General features: G+C 37.4%; 1 protein-coding gene across 3 annotated transcripts; it reads left to right on the top strand.

Moving 5' to 3' along the window:
• Positions 1-1871: 1871 nt before the first annotated feature.
• On the top strand, positions 1872-25573 carry LOC122844577 (fibroblast growth factor 13-like). Of its 3 annotated transcripts, none has more exons than XM_044140178.1 (5): positions 1872-2114; positions 11996-12106; positions 17934-18037; positions 19215-19413; positions 23583-25563. In XM_044140178.1, exons 1-5 carry the CDS (start codon positions 2072-2074, stop codon positions 23720-23722), a joined length of 597 nt encoding a protein of 198 aa, XP_043996113.1. In that variant the 5' UTR covers positions 1872-2071; the 3' UTR covers positions 23723-25563. The 3 variants fall into 3 exon arrangements, with proteins under 3 accessions (XP_043996113.1, XP_043996114.1, XP_043996112.1); XM_044140179.1 differs by lacking the exon at positions 1872-2114 and adding an exon at positions 5596-5686 and having other exon boundaries at positions 23583-25572; XM_044140177.1 differs by lacking the exon at positions 1872-2114 and adding an exon at positions 10645-11593 and having other exon boundaries at positions 23583-25573.
• The last annotated feature ends 292 nt before the right edge of the window (positions 25574-25865 follow it).

Here is a 25865-nt window from a genome sequence, read left to right as displayed (position 1 = left end):
TTGTTTTAATTAATAGTAATAGTTTTGATAAATGTTTTTCTCCACTCATTACATATTGGAATGCATATTTGCATCAAATGTAATCAATTTCACAAAATTTATTCTATAATTGAAGCCAATGCTAATAAGTACTTATTTCAAAACATGATAGGTTTGTCATTCTTTGGCTTTCTTCTTTGATGCAGTATTTTAGTAAAACTGTATTAAATCATTAATTGTTGCAATCTGTGTTTTGTGTTTTACTTGCAAGAATATGTACACTGGTGACAATAAGCTGCAAGACGACTGAATAGCTAAGAAAATTAAAGTACATGTTAACATTTTACAATTTCTGGATACAAACCAATATTAAACTTACATTTTGGTTGCTGTGAGTTTTATTTTCAATTTTATTTTCAGTTTTTTTTTCCTGGGCGAAATTCTTTGGTTTAGATCACAAATTTACATAAATGGACAATAACTATTATGTTTTTACTGGATAGGTTTGAGTTAACTGAGCTCCAGGCAGAAAAATGCACTTTGATAATTTATTAGTAATGTTGTCCCAAGTCTGAAATAATGTATGTGCATGTTTAAAATATAATTGCTGACAAAACATCAGTTCTGAAAATTGGTCTTGAAAGATAAGCAAAATATGTGAAGTGTTATTTTTCGTCAGTAACACTAATCTTAAAAATATCCTACCAATAGTTTTTAATGTATGCACATACACAGGGACTAACAAGCATGGCTCATGTTCAACACTGAATGTTCAGCAGATAAATTTATGCTCTTGTTTTTTGCCTTGTAAAAGAGTTGAGAAATTTCCAGCACAAATTGATTTCAATGCTCAATGAACTAATTAATTTGCATTTGGTTTTCTGAATTTGCAAGTATCTGCATTAATTGGACAACCTCATAGATACAGGGGTTTTCCTCTCTCAGTCTGAAGCTATGGGTAATTTTTGTAAACATGTCAGAGCTGCAACCAATGACCTCAAGAAAGAGACTGAAGGAGCAAAAACTAGGTTCTTTAGCATTCACTTTATGCACATTTTGCACTAAGATAAAATTTACTAGTCTGAGTTTACATGGGCAAAACAGCTTTAGAACAATTTGCAGGTTTTCTTTATTTTAATAGTTTTAATAAAGTTATCTTAATTTAAATTCTGAATATTTAACAGGTAAGAGATACTTATAGTAAGATTCAAATAAATCTATGAAATATACTTACTTATCTAAGAAAGTAAAATTATACTTACAACTTACTCTACACATTAAAAAGAAAACAAAAAAGAATTTGTGATCTGTAAATCTGTGTAAATCATGAAACGTCACTGAAATAGTAATACACTTTTTAAATTTTTACTGCTGGAATCATGTAAATCTTTTCTCTAACACAGCTAAGATTTACTCTGTATCATAATCGTCACCTTAAGAGCTGGTTCAATATCTTCAGTCAAGTTTTAGTTCAAATTATCTGGCGGGATTCTGTTACCAATAACATGTTATTTGAATTAATTAGAACATTGCAAACTGATAATTTGCTATGTGTATTAATAATGTCTATGGCTAATATTCAGTAGAAGTGCGAAATTTGTGTTTTACAGTGCACAAAGGGAGATCATTTTTGATAGGATTGGTTGAGTTTTAGGGTGGTGTACCATTTTATTAATTGTAATACAAAGAAATTATGTGAACATTCACTAAGCAGTAAACAGATAGAAAAGACAGTAACGGTGATTGTGACACAATAACCTGCCCATTTCCCCCTCAGTGAATGAACTGTCACAGTGGAAGCAGCAACAAAACCATTAATTGCATCTGCATCTCTGTACAGTTTCCGTTCGTGCCATCTTACTTTGTCCCTCACTTCGTGTGTGAGTGCAGATTTAGAGCTCCGCATGTTGGTGTGTCTGCAGCCACATGGTGACATCCAGAGAGGATTCTGTCTGGACAGCAGGGACGGAGGAGGACGGGAGGAGTTGGGTATTTTCAGCCGAGGGATACAAAGCGAACATAAAGAAGTAAAACCGCGTTGCTGCACCTTTTCTCCGAAGTTTTATTCTACGAGCAGAAAAAGTGGAGCTCCATGAGCGGAAAATCGAAAGTTAAGGAGGATAATGCCAACAAAGGTGAGTGGTAAATTAGTAACCATTATTTGGAGAAGCACAATGCTGAGCTCAGCATACTGCTTATTACTTCGTTCTACCATCTACAACATGGTGCAAGTATTTGAGATTAAATTGATAAAAACCTTCTTGAAGGTTTCATTACTAAATGATAAAAATATAGAACCATAATTTGCTTATTTATTTAGTTTTTGTTCTGTGTATTCTGTAGGCTTATGATGGATTACTTTACAATACAAATACGACGGTGGGACGCGCATTCTCAAATTTTACTATATCACTGAGGAAGAAATATACTCTATCGATTACCTCTTGTAAAATTAAGTGCTGCCTCTCTAAAATATCTCACTATCATAGTGAACACACCTTCAGTCATTCACCAGACACATGAACGAGGGATCCACCCGCAGTGGAAACTGGGAAGCTGTCATCGCCATGGAAACAAAAGGGAGTTTCCAGCAACTCGAGCTTCTTCATTCATGCAAATTAATCTGGTTTAAATTCGTAGCACCAGTTCTCAACTCAGTGCGCCTGTCAACAAATAAAAAAAATAATAAAAAAAGAATGATTATTATATATATATATATATATATATATATATATATATATATATATATATATATATATATATATACATACATATATATACATACATATATATACATATATATATATGTATATATATGTTCAGTCATTCAAACATTTTCTGTAAGTCTAATGATGTCAGCTAGCGTCTCAAGATGTAAATTAGTTTGATTGCTTGATTACAAAAATCATTTGTTCATATTAAAATGTCTAATTCAATCACTTTGTTTATTATAACCTAATTCATCTTAACCAGTGTTTTCTACTTTATAGCATCCATGCGAAAACAACCTATTTATCTCTAAGTAGTGGTGCAATTGTTTAGCTTAAACTTGCTAAATTATCCCAATTATTTTCCAATCATTTGCCATCTCAGTGACAGCTAATGTAGCAACAGTTCCTCCTAGTGGTCACTAGTGGACATTGAGAATATATCTGGATAAAACACACCTGTGATCACATTGTATTTTTTTTTTTTATAATTTAAAAAGCTTACATAATTGAGGCTAACTGGTTTTTAAGTAGTTTACATTGAGTGAGAGATAGATGTAATGCAGAGGAAATGAAGTCAGAGAGCAGAAATACTAACTAAGGAAGCTTCAGCAGTGAGCTTGATAATTTTTAGTTTTTTCCCCACATTTTTAACTCTTAAAGAGCACTTCAGTAATCCTTACTTCTGCTTTTAAAAGCTTTGGTTGGACTCAGGGTCACAATATTATTAATACCTCTTGAACCTTTTCACTTTCTCTCATTTTACAACAATAATTGATATTTTTACATGGATTTTCTTCAATAGACCAACACAAAAAGACTTATGTAGAAGTAGAGTAAAACATTTATGACTTATTTGTTTGATCAGACAATAAGATTTCTTTCCGAAAGGAAAAGATGTAGTAAATAGTCCAGTTAATCTCTGATCAGAGCCAAAGCATTTGTAGGAACAATAACTTGGCTTATTCTTCCTGTAAAAGCTTCAGGGTTTCTTTATATAAACTTTTACAAACACTGCCTCACTTGCAGGTACAGTACTTAATAATACGGCGCCATCTAATGGCTGAACAGTGTATAAACTTTGCAATTGACAGCATCATTGTGAGAAATCTGATGTAGAACATCAGCTGGAGTGACCTTTTTCTGGAAGAGGCTACAGTGAGTGTTTATTGGCCATCTGCCCAGATCTGAACTGTTTATTGCCAAAATGTACTTGCTGGCATTGTTACTGTTTGCTGCTGTTTGCCAAGGGAAAGAGCTATTTTTGGAGAAATTATCTGTTTTTGAAGAAGAGTTCAAATCGCATCAGTAGTGACACAAAGCAGAAAACAAAACTTGAAATCTGAACTTAAATGACCAATCTGCTTCAACCAAAACAAAGCTATGTGTTCATATTTTAGAGCTGTAATAGTAGTTATGCAACAACTGCTGCTCTGGAGCTGCTGCTCCTTATGAAGAGAGCTACAGTTATTTCGAAGATGTTGTCTCAGATAACATGTTTTTTTCTCGTCTATCAGCTTTACTGTAAAAGCTGCTGAGTTTCCTCATTCTCCTGCAACATCCTGCTTCACTCCCTTCAACAGCTTTTATGTTTGTGCTGCAGACTGTGCTGCACCAGACTGGCTTCAATCCTGAATATCATAATAGAGATGTGCTCACTGTTGTGTTTTAACCTTTAAAAATGTAACATTTTAAGGATTTTTAACAAACTGAAAGCATTTGAAGTTGTTTTGTTGTATTGCTTCAGAGGAGGCAGTGTTAGCAGTGTGTATTTCAGTTTTATGTTGTATAATATGATGTGATGTAAGCATTGAGAAAAAAAATCAGAGCCACAGTTAGACATATAGTACTCTGGAAAAATCTTGAGTCATCCCCTTCTTTCTATTTTCCTTCCAAGCAGCCACATTATCTTATCATTTTTAAATTAGTCCTCTGAAGGTTTCTTGTGTCACACTCATTCATTTTGTTATATTTTGGCAGTTTGACAGAGTAGATGAGCTTAGCACCTGGAAAGTGATTCCCAGAGAGCTTGGCTCATTTATATGATCAACCACAGGAAGTTCAGGCCCTGTCGCTGCTCAATTTCCCCCATTTTCTTAAAGATATGACTTTAGGTCTTGCTGCTTTGCTGACATTTATTTATTAAAGATTTTATTCATTTCTGTCCATTTCTCAAGTTTCTTCTTTTTTAATCAAACACTTACAGATATTCTATCATGGCCAGGTACAAAGACAGATAAAAAAAATAAAAGTATTGATCTAGACTCCTTTATGGGGCTACAAGAAGTCGCTGTCTTCAGCAGGACAAAGTAATGTGCTTTTATCTCATTTTCTAAGACAACTTCAGCTCTTAGTATATGTGAGTAAATTAGTATCACTTTAACTGGTTTTGACTGGAATAACAGTGTAAGGCAGAAAACATTCATTCTGAATCTTAACTTAGTGATATTAAGACGGCTTGATAGAAAATAATTTGCATATAAAAGGAGAAAATTTGTATAATGCAAAATTCCAACAAGTACACAACTAAATGAACTGTTGAAACAATATGTTGTGTTGGGTTGTTATTTTTATTCTCATGGTTTTAGAAGTAAAAGGTGAAGTGATTGATGGAGTCCTTACAAATATAATTTCTCCAACACGAAAACCCTTAAGAAACAAAGCAGTCAGTCTTGTCAATAAATCCTTGGATTTGGGAATGACCTGCTGGCTCCATCCCTCTCTGACTGTGCCAGATCAGCGGGATCTGGCGATGAATCATTGATGACCGGTTCCAACAGCTTAATGGCCTCTAATGTTTGCTAATGATCCCCCCTCAACGCCACGTGCATGGCCTTAATGGATCCAATGCCGTGGGGACTTCTGTGGTTTGGACTCCAATAGCTCGGCCTCTGTGCGTGGAGCGCTGCACTACAGGAAGTACGAAAGTCATGAGCACACGGCCGCGGAGGAGCTCCACGGGCGCAGCATGGCTTTCCCTCTCCGTCGATCGACCTCAGGTAGGGCCAGAAGGGAAAACTTTTACTGAGAATTTAGAAATGTAGTCACAAAGATGCATAGATATAATCTGAATTTCAGGAATTAGTTATTTATTATAAAGGTCTTGACCATGAGATGCAATATATAAAGATATAAAGTCAAAACAATTAAGTTTGAGGCTTTGTTGTTGTTTGTGATTTATTGTTATTGAACCGTTCTTCACTTGAATTTTAACTATCATAGTTGAACATTCATCCATCGGCGGTTTAAAAGGGATAAAACTTGTTTTTGCTCAGAAAAAGAATCGAAGAGCTGTCCTTGGTGCTGGAAATTGCGCAGGGCGCACCCTTCTGACTGTGATGGGATCTGCTGCACAGGATCATGAGCGTATAAAAACACTCATGTAAAGACGGGAACTGTGGATTACATGCATTTTGAAGTTGCTTCTCAATATTACTTTAATGGTTGTTTTTAAGTTTTGGAATTTTAAGCATAAATCTGTGTTTCCTCTAAGCTCAAGGGAAACCTTTGACTGCTACAAAAATTATTATAGAATTAAAGTAACACAAGTCCAGTAATTAAAAAAATAAATCAGCTATTAAATGACTTGTTATCTGTTGACTTTAGCTACAATTTCTCTCAAAAACCTCAGCTTTTCTCCCTTGGACTAATCGCTTTGCTTTCATAGTTGACCTGCTGGGTGATTTCTTTCATCTATACATCTATTACCCCAAAGTACGTTGGTTCTGTAATCCTAAATCTGTCATTCAGTAAATTATTTGACCAATCAATCAGTTATGGAGTTCCAGCCAGATGGAATAAAGCAGAGCCACCCCAAGGTAGTAAAAGGGCCGTGTTACAGTTTAATTAGGTCTTTGTCCATCAGCAACCAAGGACCTGCTGCTGTTTTATACCATCTTAATTTGTTTGACATTCTGCTTGAATTAAAGTTGAAATTGTTGCGTCAACAATTAAAACTTTGGTTTAAAACTCTTCAGCAAAAGCTTGTATTTTGCATGAACTGACTTACAGAGCCTGTTGTCAGAGAGAAGCTAGCGGAAGACTTATAAATATTAAATATTGGTTATTTAATGACCTATAGCCATTAAATGACTGAAATCTAAAAATCATTTCATTATGGTTTAAGAGAATGCTGTTTATTAACTGATAAATTGCTGTTACCATGTGTTAATATTTGAATCTGTTTTATAAAGTGTGAAATGTTCTTGGGCTTCATGATCAGCTCCATATAAAGGCTCAGTCAGCACTGTGAGTTGCTCATAACCATCCTCCTTGGTCAAACTATTAAAACCATCAGTAGGAGGTACTGTGAAACTCCAAACAAGCATAAAAGTACGTGACTTGCTAGTGAAGCTAGCTGTGTATATACATTGGTACAATTAATTGGTTGATTTTGTTTTTTCATGTTATCATTTGGTGATCAGTAGTTCTTTTTTGCTTCTGTTTAGCTGCTTGTCTATTGATTAACTTATTGATTTTCTTTTACAGCAACATTTCACATTGTCATTAGCTGGAGACAAAACTGATTGACTGGTTGGTGTTAGTGCTCATATCTGATTTGTTAACACTAATCTAAATTTAAGACCTTTCCAGAGCTTTACAAAATCATTCACATTTTCCCACAAAACACAACTGAAGAATCATTTTATTGAAGTCTTTGTGCTAGATTATTGAAAGATAATGGCAAATTATCAATGCAAGGACAAAGATACATGGCTTTAAAAGTTTCAAACAAATCAACTTCTCAAAAAATTGTACTAAGTATTTGTATCCAGCCCCCTTGAATACATCACAGAAACATTTTTCACTGCTATTATACCCAGTCTTTTAAATTGGATAATGAGTGTCTAATTGGTTTTAAGCTAAGTATAGCCACAGATTCTCAAGTAGTAACTGACACAATTTAATACATAAATAGGCTTTTATTTAGTTATTCCATTGTATCTGTGGTTCATTGTCTTTCTGACCAGTTTGCTGTGATTCCGACATGGTTTGTGGCAAAGTGGACCTATGACTTTCTTTTAACTAAAACAAATTGCCATATCATATCTTAAAGGGCGAATTTGTAGAGTGCATGACCATTAATGGATTATCCCCACTTGAGAAGGGGATTTCAGCAGCTCCTCCAAAGTTGCAATGAGCTCCAAGCAGCTCATCTTTTGTTGCTCTTTTTGCCAGGACTGTCAGTTCAAGTAAATATCTGTTTCATGGCAGGACTGCAGCTGTCCTGTACGCTTTCCATTTTTTGTTGATAGACAGAAATCGGTCTATGAAATGTTCAAGGCTTTGGATAAACTTCTTCACAATGTTATCCCTAACCTGTCTGATGTGTCACTTTGTCTTCATGATGTTAATATGATCTAACATCATTTTTGTTCACTTCACAATGATGTGCTTCTTTTTGTTGCTCCATTATGTGCAGCCACCAGAAATTATATTGATGTTAGTGGATTTAACGAAGTGATAAACTGAAGAAAAGAAGTATGAATGTTTACTTCTGCAGACGTAAACAGACAGATGAGACCACTGAAATATAAACCCTGGAATGGATTAGCATTATGCTGAGGAAGACGTAAGGATGTTTCCTCCTTTCTATAACCACATTAGATGTTTTAGTTCCTAATCTACTGTGCTCAGTGGTTGGAGAGAGGGTGCTTTAAGAGCCATTTGAGATGTGTGGTCTTGGTTACTGACCGCATGTATCTTATCATCATAAAGAATATGGCAATAAAAAATACATCTAGTTTCAGAGACTGTTTTGTTTCAAATGTCTACCAACTTTTACTTTAGCTTTGACAATGACCAAAAACCCCAAACCAGATGTACTCTGTGTTTAGATTGGTTAGGAAACATTAGTTTGTTACAAATTTGGATGTGAAACTAAACTGAAAATTTCTTTTTTACTTTCCGATTTAAAAGATTTTTACTTAACACTCTATCATCCCTAAGGTAATAAGACATGTCTCATAATCTGTGCTTAATAATTTCCAGCATCTGTTTCTTAAAAGAACAACATGCACTGGTTTCTATTTTGCCCCCCAACCCTTGACTAAGGTTAGAGAGCATCGGACTGTCTGCCCCCTTTTTGACCACCTCTTCTTCATCTTTTGGGTTTCTTGCTCTGCTCCATCCTAGCTGTATCCGGTTAGAACAGCTGTGCATTTGTTTTCCTGTGGGGGCCGCCTGTAGGCAGCAGGCATGCGTGAAGTGGCTCATTGCTGCTCTGTGCTTGTCTCCACTCAAGTGCTAATGCAAAGGAAATGTCTAGAAAAATGACACACCTCGTCTAATCTGAACTGTTCACTCTGTTATTAACCTCCTCCTCAAGCTGCTGCCTTTCAGCCGTGGTGAACCTCTGCACCACAAGACAGTCAGCGGCCCCTCCTCTTTGTTTTAATGATATTATCCAGTGGTCTGCTTTTTCTAAAAACTAACAAATGTACACTGGCATCAAGAACAGCCTGTGTAATGAAGAGTGGATTTTCAATGCAGAATTTCACTGAATTCAGAAGATTTTAAAGAATGAGAATGAAAAAACTATTCAGACTTTTGTGTGTTTTGGTCATTGACATCAGAAGAGGTTATGCAGTTGTTCAGTTGTTCATTAGGTTCAATTTATGTGTTTGAGTCAAAGCTTTAATTCAGAAAACTCCAATTCATAGTTCCAATTTGGACAGAGCTGCGGATGATTTTCAGTGTTTGAGTTAGGATGAATCTACTTATGATCTACTTTTTATAAAAACCTGGACTGGATTCCTGAAGAACCTTAGTAATGAAATCTGGCCATCCTGTTCGTCTTCACAAACTATGTCTGCAGGGTTTATTTAGTGACGAGGATAAAGTGAAAACATGTATTTATACATACATTTGTCTCAGTTAAGCACATTATTAAGTAGACATATTTGTCCAAATAAACTTAAACGTAAACAAATACATGAAGTTAAACAGTCATATCAGACATAGAATTCATTTATTTAGGTTCTGAAGCTGCAGAAATGTTCACCCTTTTAAGTTTTTGTTCTATTGAAATATTTTGGTGCTTTGTTCATAATGATGGTAGATGTATTGTGTGGTCTGTGACGAAGCTGGCCAAGAAGAGAAGTTCTTGATTCACTGTTGTAATAATGTTCAAATCGTTACATAAGATCCGGGCTGAAATAATCAGATCCTACAATTGAATGAAATGATCTTTCTCTGCAGTATGGGTGGCCTCCACCGTGGCTATAGGGTGGAGGCCTCTATCATCTGAGCTGCTGCTCCTCTGCATCAAAAGAAATTAACTACATATCCCAAAGGTAGCCTGAAAGTGCTCCTGGGCAAAATAAATGGACCCAGGAAGCTTTTAGCTTTTACGTGTTTATTAACAAGATACATTTTTATTTTTTTATTGGAACTAATGGTCACTGAGTTGTCCAGGGTGTACCTCTCCTCTTGTCCATAAAGAATGGACAGATGGTCGCTGATCAGAGCCAATTATAGGAAATAGATTTCAACCTCTGACTGAGTGGTTTATTTGTTTTCCATGATTCCTTATTGATTTCTTTATTTTAAAGGTGCCTTCACATTTTTATTATTCTTCCTTATACAGTCCACCTCTTTTCTTTTTTTCTTTCATCCATCCTTCACTTTTTAATCCTTTTTGTGGGTTCATTTTTGCTTCTTTCTCACTCAGTCACACTCAATATCTAATTTTCTCCCTCAACTCCTCCTCTTCTATTATTCCTCCTCTCATTCATTCAGGCTCGCCGCTCCCTCCTCCTTTTTCTTGTATATTCTCCTCCTCCTATATTACACCCACTCCCTCCTTCCCAAGTGCCCCCCACCTCCCTCCTCCCCTGCCCGCTTCTGTCTAGCCCTGCGTATCACACATCAGTGGAACATGTAAATATCATGCCACGTGGGTGCAGGGCTACAGGTGTCCTATATCTACTGAGCTTCCAGAACCCCCTCCCCACCTGCACCCCCTGCTCTCTGTATGCATGCACACCCCCTCCACCCCTATCCCCCTGTTCATCGCTCTTCGTCCTCTGAACGGGCTGGGCTGCAGCAGTTTTATGAACGGCAAGGCAGCAGCATCATGATCCCCTTTCCGCCGATCGCGCCCCGAGTTGTTTCATTGATAAACATTGCGGCTGCTGCATTTCTGTCACGGACAGCGTCGAGGAGTGGAGCGTCTCCGTGGAGAGGAGCAGAAGAAGAGGAGCAGAGACGGCAGCAGCTGCAGTGATCATCAACAACAGCCGGCGCCGATCACACCAGTTCAGAAGCTGTTGATTCGCCACTTGGACGTGGAGTGGATCTTTACGCAGCTTCTGCTCTCCTTCCACACTCTCTTGGGACACTTGAAAAAAAAAATTACCTGAGGGGTTAGTGAGACAGCTTTTGCCACTCAACCCCCTCCCTTTACCCTTCTCCCTGGGGGATGGGAGGCGGTGTCATTAAGGTTCAGGCGCTGGAGCATTTCTGCACCTTCTTCCATGAGGCGCCCGGACGCGCCGATGGAGGATTCTGGATGTTTTTCCCTAAAAAAGCCCCTCGGCAATCTGCGAGCCTATATCGGCCGGGCGTGTGATGCGAACTGAGTCGTGGGTGGCGTAGAATCCCTCACTTTTTACACATACATACACACCCCTACCGGCTTGTTCGCGAACACTTCTTCCAGCCGGGACGCACAGCCTCGCTTCACGCCGCCGGGTTGAGCAGCATGTCCCGGGCAGCGGCGATCGCCAGCTCCCTGATCCGCCAGAAGCGGCAGGCAAGAGAGCGGGAGAAGGCGAACGCCTGCCGCGGCAGCAGCAGTCCGAGCAACAGCAAGGGCGCCAACGAGAAGCCGAGCAAGCTGAATGTGTTCTCTCGAGTCAAATTGTTTGGATCGAGGAAGAAGAGGAAGAGAAGGCGACCACCAGGTTTGAGGGAGGGAAGGGGAGCAAAAGAACCAGCCATCAAAATCTTCATCAACATCATCATCATCCAACACCATTTTTCTTCATCACCAAGGCAGGCGCATCATTTCTTCATTTGTCTCTATCATCTGGACTGGTGTGAGGTTGTTGAGGTTGGAATGTACAGGTTGCGTTTAATTAGCTTTTTATTTCGGCCCACTGTGGAGTCCTGTAGCAGCAGGTGTCTGCAAACATCATGCAAAGCAGAAAACTGATGCTCTGTCATGTGACATCACTTCATATCCATCTGGTTTTAATACAAGCAGCAAGTCTGGAGATGCAAACACTTCCTGCTTCTTGGAGAGTGCTGACTTTGACATAAGCAAGTGCATTTTGATGTGTTTCATCTTCTCTTTTCTCTTTCAGAGCCCCAGCTAAAGGGCATAGTGACCAGGCTCTCCAGTCGCCAGGGCTTCCAGCTGCAGATGCAGCAGGACGGCACCGTCGATGGAACCAAGGATGAGGACAGCAGCTATGGTAATGCAGGATCCCGTTTCAGCCCTTGGCTGTAAGGTTTACCAGTGTTTGTTATTCTCACCAAGCAAGAAAAGCAGAAAAAATATTGTAGAACTTTTATAAAACATATTCTGTAGATACAAAAACAGGAAATAAGTGAAATTTATAGTTGATACAATCAAGCACTGTTGTTTGTACCCAAAATAAAATTTAAAAATAGTATGTTGATTAAAGAGTATTATTTGGTTACAACTATATACCAAGTAGTTTACAATTTTAGTACATTAGCTTCTAGATATAAATACATTAACATGCATGTATTTTCTTCTCAAGCATTTAAATAACGTTTGCTGTGTGACTGATAACAACTTACACAACATTACAAACATATATGTTTATGTAATTGACGTTAGTAAGAAATGATTGTGGTTGTTGAAGCATTTTTGAGCTAAATATTTTAACTACTTTCTGAATTAATTGCTGGGGGAGACGGGATATAGGATAATCCTATGAACTGTCATTTCATATTGCAGTATTGCAAACATCTGATACATTATAAAACAATCTAAATAAATTAAAAAGAATTAAAAGTAGATATTTATTTTTACTGTGGCACATTTGGTTGTTTTATTTGACTTTTTGTTTTTCTTTAACACACTGAGAGTGCTGTATTACTGAAAACCGTTCACATGACACAGGGGGTCACACTGAGTCATATTTCTTTACATTACAGAAATAGTTCTTGAAGTGTTGTCTCATTTCTCAGTTGGACATGCTGACCTCTGTCTGAATTAATTAGTCTCTGTTTCTGTGATGTTTATCCTTGTTGAATCTAGTTTAGTCCTTTTTGCTAACCATAACATTTTGGGAGAAAACTATTGCCTGTTTTTTACATTAAGTGGAAGACAATTCTGGCTTTTTCACTTATTGATACCAGGGACACACTTTCTTGGTAACTCTAAGGAACTGTGGTAATCGTTTGACACAGGAATATAAAGTTGTCATTATCTTACATATGATATGTTGTAATACTCTATAATGCTGGGGAGAGAATGCAGATATTAAATAAAAGAGGCCAGAGATTTGAGGACTCCGTTTGTAATCTTTTACTAAATGAAAGCAGCCAAGCATTTCATCCACTTTTTCAATAGGGATAAATTTACCAAAGCCAGCAAACAAAATCATTTCCTACCAGTCAGTAAACAACCAAAGAAGAAACAGAAAAATCAGTTTTAAGTAGAAATAAAATTCTACTTTTAAAATAGATTATTTTGACATTAATCCGTCCATCCGTTCATCCACAAATCCACTAAAGACTGGGTTGCAGAGCTAAAAGTTTAGCTAAATATGACTGGAAACTTTGACATTTGAATCTTAAAAACTAGATACTTCTAACATTGAAGCTCAGCTTTCAAGTAAGCTGCAGTAGGTTCAAATTGAAACTCTTGCTTCAATAAAACCCTTTCACAAATACTGTAGTTTATTTTTGCTTTGAGAATCAAGAATTGTTAAACACATATCCTCTATTTTGTACTCTTTCTAGTAATAAGGTGGGTTTAACTTCACAAAATTGAAGAGTCTTTCATCATGTCAAAGGTTTGGTATCTAGCAATGACTGATTAAATTTAGCCCCTTTATAAGCACTTTGGGGTTAGCCTCTACCTCTGGTTAAATCCAATTTAAAGATAAACGTCAATGTGTGGAAAGGAGTTTGATCCTGAGCATTTAATTCAGGCAGTCACTCAACAACATGTCAAGTGCTCATTTAATTAGTAAGATGGAGCACGTTTTTTCCTCCAAATGTCAGGTGACAACTCTGTCTGTAGAACCTATCCGTGCCGGCTGGTTTAATGAATTGATTAAACATCAACAGAAAACACTGTGCGGTTTTCCAATTTCAGAAATAATGATGGATATGAGGATAAAAGATCTCCTTCATCTCTTTTGTTGTACTTCCCCCCTCACTTAATTGTATATATCCGTAAAAAACAAACAAAAAGAACTTAGATTTCCACAAATAATTTCAATTTTGTTGGTGTTTTTAAGATAACAGTTTTCTTGTGCACAGTTGATTTCGGCAGCATCTTGCAATATTCTTCTGCTTCTCCAGCTACCAGCTACTGAGCCCAAAGCAAAACACATAACAGTATTTTCTTTAATTAAATGATTACATGCAGCATACATCATGTAAACGCCTACATGAACTTGGTAACCCGTGTCGGGGGGTTTGGATAGATAATCCCTGTAATCCAAGTCTCCAAACAACCACAGTCATTTAAAAGAACATGGTTGGGTGATTGACTGTAATTAAATAAAGGCTCGACACACAAAACGGGGACAAATAATCACATCCCTTCCTCGGCTTCTCAGGCTTCTGTTGTGACTTTTCCATGTGAATGGAAATGGAAAACAACGACCGCCGGCAGTATTTATACTGCCTGCTAGAAGTTTAGCTGCACTCGTCTGGGATATGAATGTCAAATTATTTGGGGACTTTGAATGTAACATTTGACCAGGGTGAGGTGATTATACAGCAGAGAGCGTCAATGAATAGGAAGAAGATACCAAAGAATTAGGCAATCTTTCTATTCCCCATAAAGTCTAAACTATTCATACAGGCTCAGATATTATGATCTGTCCTTTTTCCATGTTGTGTTGTGCTGAGGACTCAAATGCAAGGAAGCAGGCAGGCAGACTGAGTAAACCAAACTGTGTGCACCAAAGCAAAGTAAACTAAAGTTAAAGCAACTGATGTTCGGTGGGAACAGGAAACATAGGCAGTACAAAGAAGTGAGAAACAGCAGGATTTGATGGAGATCAGAGGTTTATAAAAGCTGGGAGGATGACACAAGGAACAGATGAGACTGATTAACTGAGCAGATGCAGATTGGAGGTAGGAGGATGTTTATCTCTAAGTAAATAAACAAAAAAACATGGAAACAATAGCTTAACTAAACCCAAGATCCTAAAAAACTTAGGATTAAAGTGTCTAAAGTAAAATGAAGTCCAGCATGTCATAACAACCTCATCAAGTTGAAAAAAATCCACAGAGTTCTGTAACCATTAACAAGCTCCTGACAATTCTGTCTAGATGTTTTTATAACTTTTCTTATCGGAAATGTGTCAGTCAATACGGCGGGTTTCCTGCCATAAACCATACTGAGTAGAAGAATCCCCACTTTTCTGATACGTCGTTCCTGAAGCTTCATGTTATATTATTTTATCCATTCCAAAACTAGTTGTGCTGTATGTCTGTTGGGTTCATAGTTCAAGTCATTTACTTTTCATCTTGTGTAAAAATTTATACTTTGGAGGTCATGCTTCTTTGTTACTTCACCCACTTGAAAGCCTTGCATTGATCCCTCAGTTTTTCCTGTTCTTGTCGATAAATCCCTTTTACCAGAATAAATTTGGATTGTCCTTGTGGGCAGCTACACATTTAGTTTGTGCTTATTTGAGCAGTTCTTCTTTCTTGGTCAGCATCCCATCAGTCCAGGCTGATCCAAGGCTGACTTCACCGTGGATGCTGGTGTTCCAGTATCTTCCAGTTCTATAATGGGTTTGAGACTCTGTTGTTCTGAGTTGTCCTTAAACATAATCAACAATTTTCTCCTGAATGGCCTCCTCAAATCCCGTTAAAGAGAATGGGCTACTTTTAAAAGCCATGCTGATGCAGGGAAAATAACCAGTTTAAAATGAGTTCTACCCTTTCTGACGAGAAGATTAGTCAAATATTCAGCCATGTTTACGACAAAGACCTGATGGAGATTAACAAAATGTTGGAGGTGCTCACTGTTGAAGGACACTGAACCAAATATTAGCAGGGATGCATATATCAATCTGATTTTATCCATGTGTGTCATTTTGATCAGGTGCCACTAAAATAAAAAACTTGTGTTAGATTCAGTCTTATTGTTGTTTTTAAAATGTCATCAGTTCTCTGAAGAAAGAGTGTTTTAAATGCATGATTAACAGCCCAAACCCGTATGAATGAAGACTGTATGTAAACTTCTGTCAGGCCGTTTTCTGCTCACATTTTCAATCTTACTTCACTCCATATGAAATATTAGTTTTTTCAGTCATACGCTATCTACTTATGCTGAAAACATATCGCAACAGCAAATGAGACAAAATGGTTTGCAGCTGTAAGATTTCAGATTTTCCAAACAAGATAACAAGCTACACAAAGTGTAGTTATCTTATCTTATGGAGAATAAACGATGGAGGCAGGCTTTGTATTTTTCAACAACTAACTTTAATTACTCCTATTACTATTACTATTATCCCTCATAGTGATATTTAGTATCAATACAAATCTGTGAATTGCAGCTAGCATGACTTTATTGACATTTTTTAACTATAACCATTCACTAATCTCTACTACTAAGTCACTGAACCTGAATGCATTCAGCTGAACTATAATAGTAACTGACTATATTAATTTTAAAATGACCTGAGTTGAATGAACTGCATGTGTTTGAGATTTAGTCTGACTGCTTTACTCTAATTTGTGACTGAGCTGCACCCAAACCAAAAGACATTTGGCACTTTTAATGTTATTATATATCTTCCAATGTGCCCTGAGATTTCATTTGCTGAGTATTGGCTGCATCCCAGCTCTCTTGCATTTTGCTTTGACGCTAAACCTAAACATTTCTACAGACCTATCACACCTCCCACACACCAGCAGCACTCCCTGGCAGAAGCAGCCCCTTACTCTGAAAGATAGAAGTGGCGCTAAACAATCTCCTCAGAAGTGGCTCAAAGCACATACAGAGCTTGTGGTGTTTTGTTGTTCCCCCAAAAGTTCCTTAAATACCCACAGAATGACCCCCCACCTCCAATCCACGAAGCTTTTGGTTAGTATTGCCTCATTTCTGGTACCAAGCAGAAAAGAGATATCTCGAATGCTCATAAATATAGGGACACACTCAATAACAGGTGGGAGTTTGTAACATTATGGCTGAATGGTGTCCATTGACATGCATGATTTCCCCATGGAATTACACTGCACCCCTTCCAGAGTTAAAGCTCTCACACTCAAATTTGTATTGATTTTTTTAAGAATTAGAATTGGATTATATTTGGAAAAATTTAAACAGATGGGAATAAGTACCCACATTAAAATAAAGCCAGAGACGTTTAGTCACTTACAGCATGTCTAAAATGGCTTTTAAATAACATTGTGCTGTAGCGTTTGAGAAAAAGGAACAACTTTGGGTTTGGTGCTGCTGACGGATAAACGTTAGATTGTTAAAATTACTTTTCAACCAAGCTGTCTGTTGATGTCTCAACTTTTAAACTGGCAACTTTTCTTGAGCTCAAATGTTCAACCTCTGGCCGGATATCGCAATGCAGCGCATATGAAGAAAAATAACATTTTTTTATTTATTTATTTATCAATTAAAATCAGAAAAATTCTGTTGCTTTCACAGCTGCAAAGTCCTTTGGGTTGTGTCTTAACCAGCTTTTTCACTGACATTTTTGTCCAAGCGTTACCAAATAGCTCAAGCTCAGTCAGTCATCAAGAGCATCTTTAAACACACATTTTCCAGTCGTACCACATACAGTTTCTCAACCTGATGTAGCTCTGACCTTCTTTTTTCTCTCTTGTTTAATACGATGTTTTGCAAATTTTGTTGACATTTCTTACCTTTTTTCTTGCAGACAGTAGATTGTGCTGGAAGCTGAATTGTTTATGCCGTTGTTCGTGCCTGACTGAACTTATAAAATTGCTTTTCTGTGGCAAAATGGAAGTGTCATTATGTCAGTGATATTGATGAGGATCATTCTCTGTTTTCCTCCCTCTGAACATCCATTTGTTTGTGAACGTGTTGTTTGTGTGCAGCCCTGTTCAACCTGATCCCTGTGGGGCTCCGTGTCGTGGCTATCCAGGGCGTCCAGACCAAACTCTACCTGGCAATGAACAACGAAGGCTTCGTTTACACCTCGGTAGGTCACTAAAAACGGCACCATCATGACTAATGTGATAAATTTCTGTCGTGTTGACTAATGAAGCAAAAGCTTCCACCGAGAGAACACTCATTATTGCGTTCTCGTCACATCAACACCTTTAACGACACGCCATCTGAGCCTCACTGTCCATCTCTTGACATTCATCTAAGGGCTGATTTCTTCTGCTCTCCCTCTTGTTTTTGTTGTTGCCTTTCTTGGTCATTCTTGATGAAAAAGATGTCTCCTGAAATTTGTCCACATGTCGTTTCCAAATTGACATCCACACACACAAAAACCCGGCGCTGCTGCATTTATTTAATCAGACAGGCCAGAAGGTTGGAGTTGGCTGCAGGGCTGTGCTTCGAGCACCTCGTTTTAGCTCTTCAGCACTGGTGGTGGGTGGTGTGGAAGCAATAACACCACAAGAACCAACAAACATAACACACACAAACACTCTCACACACACGCACACACACACACACACACACTTCTGGCAATCTGTACAAGCAAAGCTACAAGACCAAGTGATGAAAACCAACAAAGAGGAAATAAAAAAACCCCCGATACCCACCTCTGCCTTTGCAATCACGTATACCACCACAATATCTGGTCCATCATATCTGAGAGGCTTTCTGCTGTTTTTCTAACCTCTGTCATAACACTGATATCACTTGTTCCATCTCCCGACTTGATATTAAAAAAAAAAACAACACAGCACGGCCCTCTGCTTTTCACACCAGGTCTGGCCAGACGTCGTGCAGCACAGGCTTAATCAACATTCTTGCTGTATTATCACATGTCAGTGAGAAGCAGCATCCTTTCTATATCATCCTGTTTCCCTCAGCAACCTGGCCACCATCTTTCCCAGTGGGCTGGTTGGTATTCATGGGAGTAGCTGGTTGCTATGGAGACACAGGAATAAGGAAATGCAAATGTCAGCTGTCCTAAGTTGGTGCAGCTCATTTCTTTTAGACCACGGTTCGGCCAAGATAATGATTCTAAGAGCGGAGCGCCTGATGGATGAAAGGAGGGACTGATTAGAAAGTTTTGAAACAGAGCTGCCGTTACAAAACCCATGCACGCTCTATCTTCACTCTCTTCCTACAGCTAATGCTCCCGCCTGTTTGCATCTTTTCTGGGCAATTTCTTCTTATATACCTCCTGTTCTCCTCAGGAACATTTCACCCCGGAGTGTAAGTTCAAGGAGTCTGTGTTTGAGAACTACTACGTCACGTACTCGTCCATGATGTACAGACAGCAGCAGTCAGGCCGGGCCTGGTACCTGGGACTCAACAAGGAGGGAGCAATCATGAAGGGAAACCACGTGAAGAAGAACAAGGCTGCCGCACACTTCATACCGAAACCACTTAAAGGTAGGACTGAACCAACTCTTTAAAAGATGTTCTGCTTATTTAAAAGTTTATTATTTGATTTTAGAATCATCTATAACAAGTCTACATTGTCAGTGAGGAGCTCACATAAACTAGTCATAGACATGAGAGGACACAGCATCCTCTGTGATATTTAAACCAATGATTAGGTGTATAAGTTTTAGCCCACCTATCAGAAGATCAATGTTGTCCCACTTTATCTGTTCCAAAACCATATTTGAACTGTATTTTGAAATGTCGAGTCACTAAATTGTGCTCATGTATCAAAGAATGCAAAGCTGATAACTGGAGGTGATGCTGAAGATTTCCATCAGGGCAGTGATGCCAAATGCAAATCAAAACTGCTTTTGGAAGGGTTATATTTCTAGAATTGCTCCATCCTTAACACTGTTGAAAATATATACAGTACAGACCAAAAGTTTGGACACAGCTTCTAACTGAATTCAATTAGAAGCTGTGTCCAAACTTTTGGTCTGTACTGTAGATATGATGGCATTCTTAAATTTTGGGTCTGTGACAAAAGACAACATATTATAGAGAGCTGGACCAATTAGGTTCCTAATATTGTGCAACTATTCTGGTTACAAAAAGAGTGTGGTTTCTCAGCAATTTGACATCTGCATGAGTTTTAATTCTGGAAAAAGAAACGCTATTTTAGGGAAATTATGTGCCAGCATTGTCTTTCTACTTATGTAACAATGAAACAGACAAATGTTTATTACAAACCAAGTCTATTACAGGGTGCAACAGGTTCTTTGGCCATGTTAGAAAATGTTGCGGTATGAGCACTGCTGCTTTCACATACCATCTGCATCACACATTTTCCACTTCTACAGCATCTACACAACTGCTACTATTAATATTGCAGCAAATATCCCATAGTTATATTACAGAGTGATAGATTGTGATGTCTTGATAAAAGCAACATACACCATCCTGACCCTGAAATATATACAGGTCAGTCCTTGTTTTTAAAACATTTAGATTGTATTTCATCATTTAACACTGGAGAAAAAACTCCTCCATACTGAGTGTTAGGTAAGCTTCTCACTTTTGGCACTATTTTATACTATATTTAAAAGTTAAAAAGTATATTATTATACATACCCTGCACAGTGGGGCATCTGTTATTGGAACTTGTTTTAAATTCTCTGTTATGTTGTCCTTTTGGTCATTTTTAGGCCCTCAATCTTAAAAAATTACACTGACTGGCCAGCTATTTGTTAAGAAAATGGTGTAAAAAGAGACAGCTGTTCAGTCCTTGCTTAAGAAGTGCCAAGCTAGCCACATGCTGATGCTTGAAAGCGAGACAAGAAAAATCTGGTGTGCTGTTAAAGCACAATTCACACAGCTTAGAAGCAGAGTCTTGAGTGGAAGAAAAATATCTCCCTTTGCTGTGGCCTTTGTGACTTTGGAGAACTTTTACAAAATATCCAAAGCTACTCAACACACCAAAAGAATGGTGTGCTATAAACTTATAAATTATAAAATGAGCTTCTAACATCTGCAAACAAAGTTTTAATTAAGTCTTTTCTCCTTAAAGTAAAATTCCTCTGAACCTGCATTATTTTCAAGCTTTCTTCACTTTAATGTTTCAGCTGTATTGTATAGCACACTGTATGCTTTGTGCAGAAAATTAAAATAATAGAGCAATTTTTCCCATTAATCTGCTGCTGTTCCTTTTAAGATAGTCCAAAGTCTGATTAAGGGAAGCACACTTGATGTTTCCTCTGCTTTATGCAGCACACTCAAGTGTAACAGGGAAAAGCGTGATATTTTAGAAGACGTACAAAGAACAGTAATTAACCTTTAGACGGCCCGTTAGATGGGCTGCATTTCATATTTTGAATGTTCATGAACAAATATACTACAATGTTTACAGATGTGAAATGCATATATGTGAATTTAGAAAATGCTGATTAACTATAGGTCTTAACACATTTTTATTTAATTAAGAATCTAAAAATAATTAACATCTAAATATTTGTTGGGAAAGTTTGCTAAAAGTGAATTGTATTTACTTATTAATTTGTTTATTTATTTACATGTTCGAAATAGAAAATAAACAAAACATCCTATGATTAAAAAAAAGGTAATTTTAGTTATATAGCACATTCTCAGCAACAAGGCAATACAAAGTATTGAATCTTATTTTGTTTTTAAATCTTAAGGAAACTTAATAAAAGTGACAGATTTGCATTTCAATCAACATTTTATCCTCTCATACATAATTGGGTAGCTCTGCCTCTTAAAAGTAGGCCTGATGTATGCAAGATCGTTCATATGTTGAAACAGAAAATTTGTAGCAATAATCTGTAAAAAAGATCTCAATAAAAGAGGTTATTGAAAAAAACTGCATCCATTTTTGCATTAATTGCAGAGGTGTTTATTATCTACTCTCTTTTATCTGACACTCAACACCCTCGTCAGTGACAGTGGTAAATCTCTGAGTTTGTTGCGGAAGACACTTCGATATTTAATTGGCTCTGCGTTAAAGAAAAGATTAGGTTTTATCTTTTTCCACCGTGCAGATCACTTTTCATTCTTGGTTCAGGACTGATTCTCTGTATCCTTGTTTTCTTCTGATAAGCTTTTAATGGCATACATTTTGCTTGGATATTTTGTTTTTAAAAGCTCCAGTCTGCATTTGATAATTTTTAGGCCAATATTCTTCATGTAGTTGAATAAACAGAGTGTCATCTTACATTGCTTTCCTTGTTTTGTTCTTTTTTCTTAATGCTTTTCTTTTTTATTAAAGTAACAGAAAATTTCTTGCGTAATATTTCATCACAAAGATCTCTGACCAGGTCAAAACTTATATTGTAGCAGTCGTCTTTTGTGTGGACATTCTGAAGAACAATGACAATAGACACAATGATGTAGACACGTGTTTTGTTTGTTGCTCCAAATTTTAGAGGCAGTAAAAATGGAGCTTCTTCTCTACACTCGAATTACTGGCTCTACGAAGTTTTATAATCCTTTTTCCATTGTCTTCGCCTGACAGCTTCTCTGTTTTTTGCCCATGTTTCCTGTCAATCAGTCGGCTGAAAATGCTCATCAAAGTCTGCAAGTGCTCTTTCTTCACTAAGAAATAATTCAGCACCATTCAGTTCTATTCATACAGTACCAATTCACAACAAATGTCATCTCAAGGCACTTTAGAAGATGAAGATATCCAATTCATTTAAAGAAACACATTCAGCATTTGTATCATTTAGGTTCATCCAGATCATGTGCAGGCTACCATATTTAAAAAAATGTTTTAAAATTTCATAAAAGTAAAAAAGATCTTTAAAAAAAAATCATTCATGATATTCATGAAGTATACTATGTAAATGTATATTCCAGTTATGAACAGTACAGACATCACTGTATGTGATTTATGTAAAGCAAAATAAAACAGTGGGAGTACATAGTTTTGGCCTAAGGTTCTAATCAATATTACTGTGCAATCAACAGATCCAATAACTATTTAATGACTAACACTTCTGCCAGTAATGGACCCTCACTGAGCTAAGGACCTCTGTGTTTAGCATTTGCTTGCTAGTCTGACTCGCAAACGCTCCTGATATGTTTGGATGCCTGCATCTGATCGCAGCAGGCAGCAGCTTCTAATAGCAAAGCTCTAAAAGTAAGTCAAGTACCTCTAAAAGGCTCCTTGACTTGCCAGATGCGCCAGGTTAGCGTAAGAGTGGTAAATTTCCCTTGGGACTCAGCAGAGAGCAAAACAAAGCTGAGAACGAAGTGGCTATTGGATTTGCATTCATTAAATGGACACAAACCTGACTCAAAACAAATGCTGGGGCTGTTTCTAATCTGCTTGTTTGTTATTGAGTGACTGTTAACTAATTGATTCTTTAATTAAATGATTGTTCCTTTGTTAATGTCCTTTATTATTCCCAATTAATGACAGGAAATCAAAATTTACTGCACTCACACATATTGAACAGCTCAAAACGATCATTAAGGAGGAGCTGGAGTACACTAAATGCACCGACTGAACAAGGTGCACACGTGTGTATTCGACTTAAGGTGTAAAGTGCTTTGAGTGGTCGATAAGACCAGAAGAGGGTTATGTAAATGCATTTACCATATCAAACCTGAGTGGTTCTCTAACTATATTAATAATTCATGTGTGTCTGTTTGTGTAGTGGCCATGTACAGGGAGCCCTCCCTCCATGACCTGACAGAACTGTCACGTTCCGGCAGCGGCACGCCGCCCAAGAGCCGCAGCGCTTCAGCCCTGCTCAACGGCGGAAGGAAGACACCCAGCAACGACGACCTGTCCTAGCCTCTCCACTTCCACACTGACACGTTCAAACACAAGCACTCATCCCAACAGGAACAAACACTCACCCACAAACACACAAATCTCAGGCCAACATTCCCATTACTTCTGAAAGAGAGGAGAAGATGAGGTCAAAAACCGAGAAGAAAGAGTTCTTCGTCTTCTCAGAGCCCACTGTGACTGACTGTGATGTACATAAATCAAGGACAATCAACCCTTTTTGGCTCTGCTGCCCCCGGCGACGGGAGCGCGACTTGTGGACCGCTTCTCTCGAACATTAAAAAGATACTACAGAGGAGGGAGAGAGACAAGGAAGGGACAGACGAGTTCAGTCAGTCACAAAGTACGTTCAACAGACTGTTACAGAGAACCAAAGAGTTAAAGTATTACCTAACTTGGTATAAAAAGGGGCCAGACAGTTACACGGAGTTACAAAAGTGAGGAGGGTAGTCTTTATTTACAGGTGCATATTGATAAATTACAAGTTTAAAGTTGTTGGTTTTTTTTCCAGTAATACAATTCAAAAAGTGAAGCTTGTATATTATAACACAAATTTATATATTTTTAGCATTTAATTTAGTCAATGTAGATGATAATGACTTACAGCTTACATAAAAGTCTCAAAATTAAATTTCTCAGTAAACTAGGATATTACATAAGACTAATTTAAAGGATTTTAACAGGTTGCCCTTGTTTTTTCCTTTTCCAGATTTCCAGGATGCTTGAATAAAGCAAACAGCTTCTTTAACAATGACTTTTTATTTCTTTCCTTCCTTGTGGAAGGCATCAGTCACTGTCTACTGGATAACTGTGAAGTCAACTGTCTTCTCCATCATTATGTAAGGCATAACATTTTTTTTTTTTTGGTCTGTCTTTGAACACTTCTATAACAAAAACCTATAAATTGTTATTGATAAAGAACTTTGCTGTTGAAAATGTTGTATCCAAGCAGTTAGAAAGTTGAGTGGAAGAAAAAAAAGTGTAGTTAATAAATCCTGATTGTGCAATTAGGATAACCAATCAGTTTCATGCAATATCTTGTGAGAATAGTTGAATTTTGGAATTATTAAGCTGTAAGAAATATTTCACCAAATGTGCAATGTATCTCCTTAAGTTTCACTTTATGACTTGAATTACTGGAATGGATGAATTATTGAAATGCACCTGTATGCTACTGTACGCTATGTTTACACACAGCTCATGGGGTTAAGTCATATTTTCAAAAATGGACGTATTCCTTGTAAAATTATAAGGATTTATTTGTTTGCATGCATGTGCGCCTCTGTGTATGCGTGCGTGTGCGTATGTGTGAGAGAAAAGTTGTGTTTGCAGTAGGTGTGTGTGAGCGCGCACGCATGTGTCTTTTACCTTTTTAAGATTTGTTGTATATCAGACGGACCTCCTGAGGGCTTCAGCAGGTCACATTTAAGGTTTACTGTATATGCTTCCATGTTCACTTCTACCGGGCGACGCTGTTGTTTATCTTTCCGTTGGTAGCTGTCGTCCCTTGCTGTTTGTTTGTTTGTTTGTTTGTTGTTGCATGGAAGCTCGCGGACCTCTGCTCAGTAGCAGCATGCTGAAGGTCCCCCAGGCCTTTTTCCCCTCTGGGTCTTACATGTTAACAACCACAAGAAAACACTAGTGAGCTAATAGTGTGATACCAGAACACTAGTGAACCGATGTGAGGGTGTTAGAACACTTCTGGACCAATAGTATTGCACCAGAACATGTGTGGACCAATGGTGTTGAACCAGAACTTTGGTAAACCAATGGGAGCACAGATTATCTTCATATTTTGGTTCCTGCTGTGCACAAACTAGAAATGCACTAAATAAACTTTGTAAAGAAGCTAAGTGAATGGCTTTGTCTATTTTTCATGCACATCTATGTAATTTAAATATTGTTTGTGATTATAATATTACATCCTTACTTATATTTAAAGGGACATACACATCAGTTGTTATTAACATAATGATTTATGTAAACAGTTTTACCAAGCTATACTCATAATAATAACACAGCTATAAAACTAAAATGGGTTTGGAAAAATAAGGAGCAGGTCCACTCATGTTCCACTCAAGTTCATATTTATAAAGATGTTAATTTAAATAAAAACATCCCAAAAATATTTAATTAAATGTTCCTT

The sequence above is a fragment of the Gambusia affinis genome, linkage group LG15 (assembly GCF_019740435.1).
Source record: "Gambusia affinis linkage group LG15, SWU_Gaff_1.0, whole genome shotgun sequence".
Classification (NCBI taxonomy): domain Eukaryota; kingdom Metazoa; phylum Chordata; class Actinopteri; order Cyprinodontiformes; family Poeciliidae; genus Gambusia; species Gambusia affinis.
This window is presented reverse-complemented; position numbering and strand designations above follow the sequence as displayed.

Coding starts and splice junctions, on each gene's coding strand:
- LOC122844577 (XM_044140177.1), top strand. CDS start 11,392: ATGTCCCGGGCAGCGGCGATCGCCAGCTCCCTGATCCGCCAGAAGCGG. Junction 11,594..11,995: donor GAAGAGAAGGCGACCACCAG/GTTTGAGGGAGG, acceptor TTTCTCTTTCAG/AGCCCCAGCTAAAGGGCATA. Junction 12,107..17,933: donor GGATGAGGACAGCAGCTATG/GTAATGCAGGAT, acceptor GTTTGTGTGCAG/CCCTGTTCAACCTGATCCCT.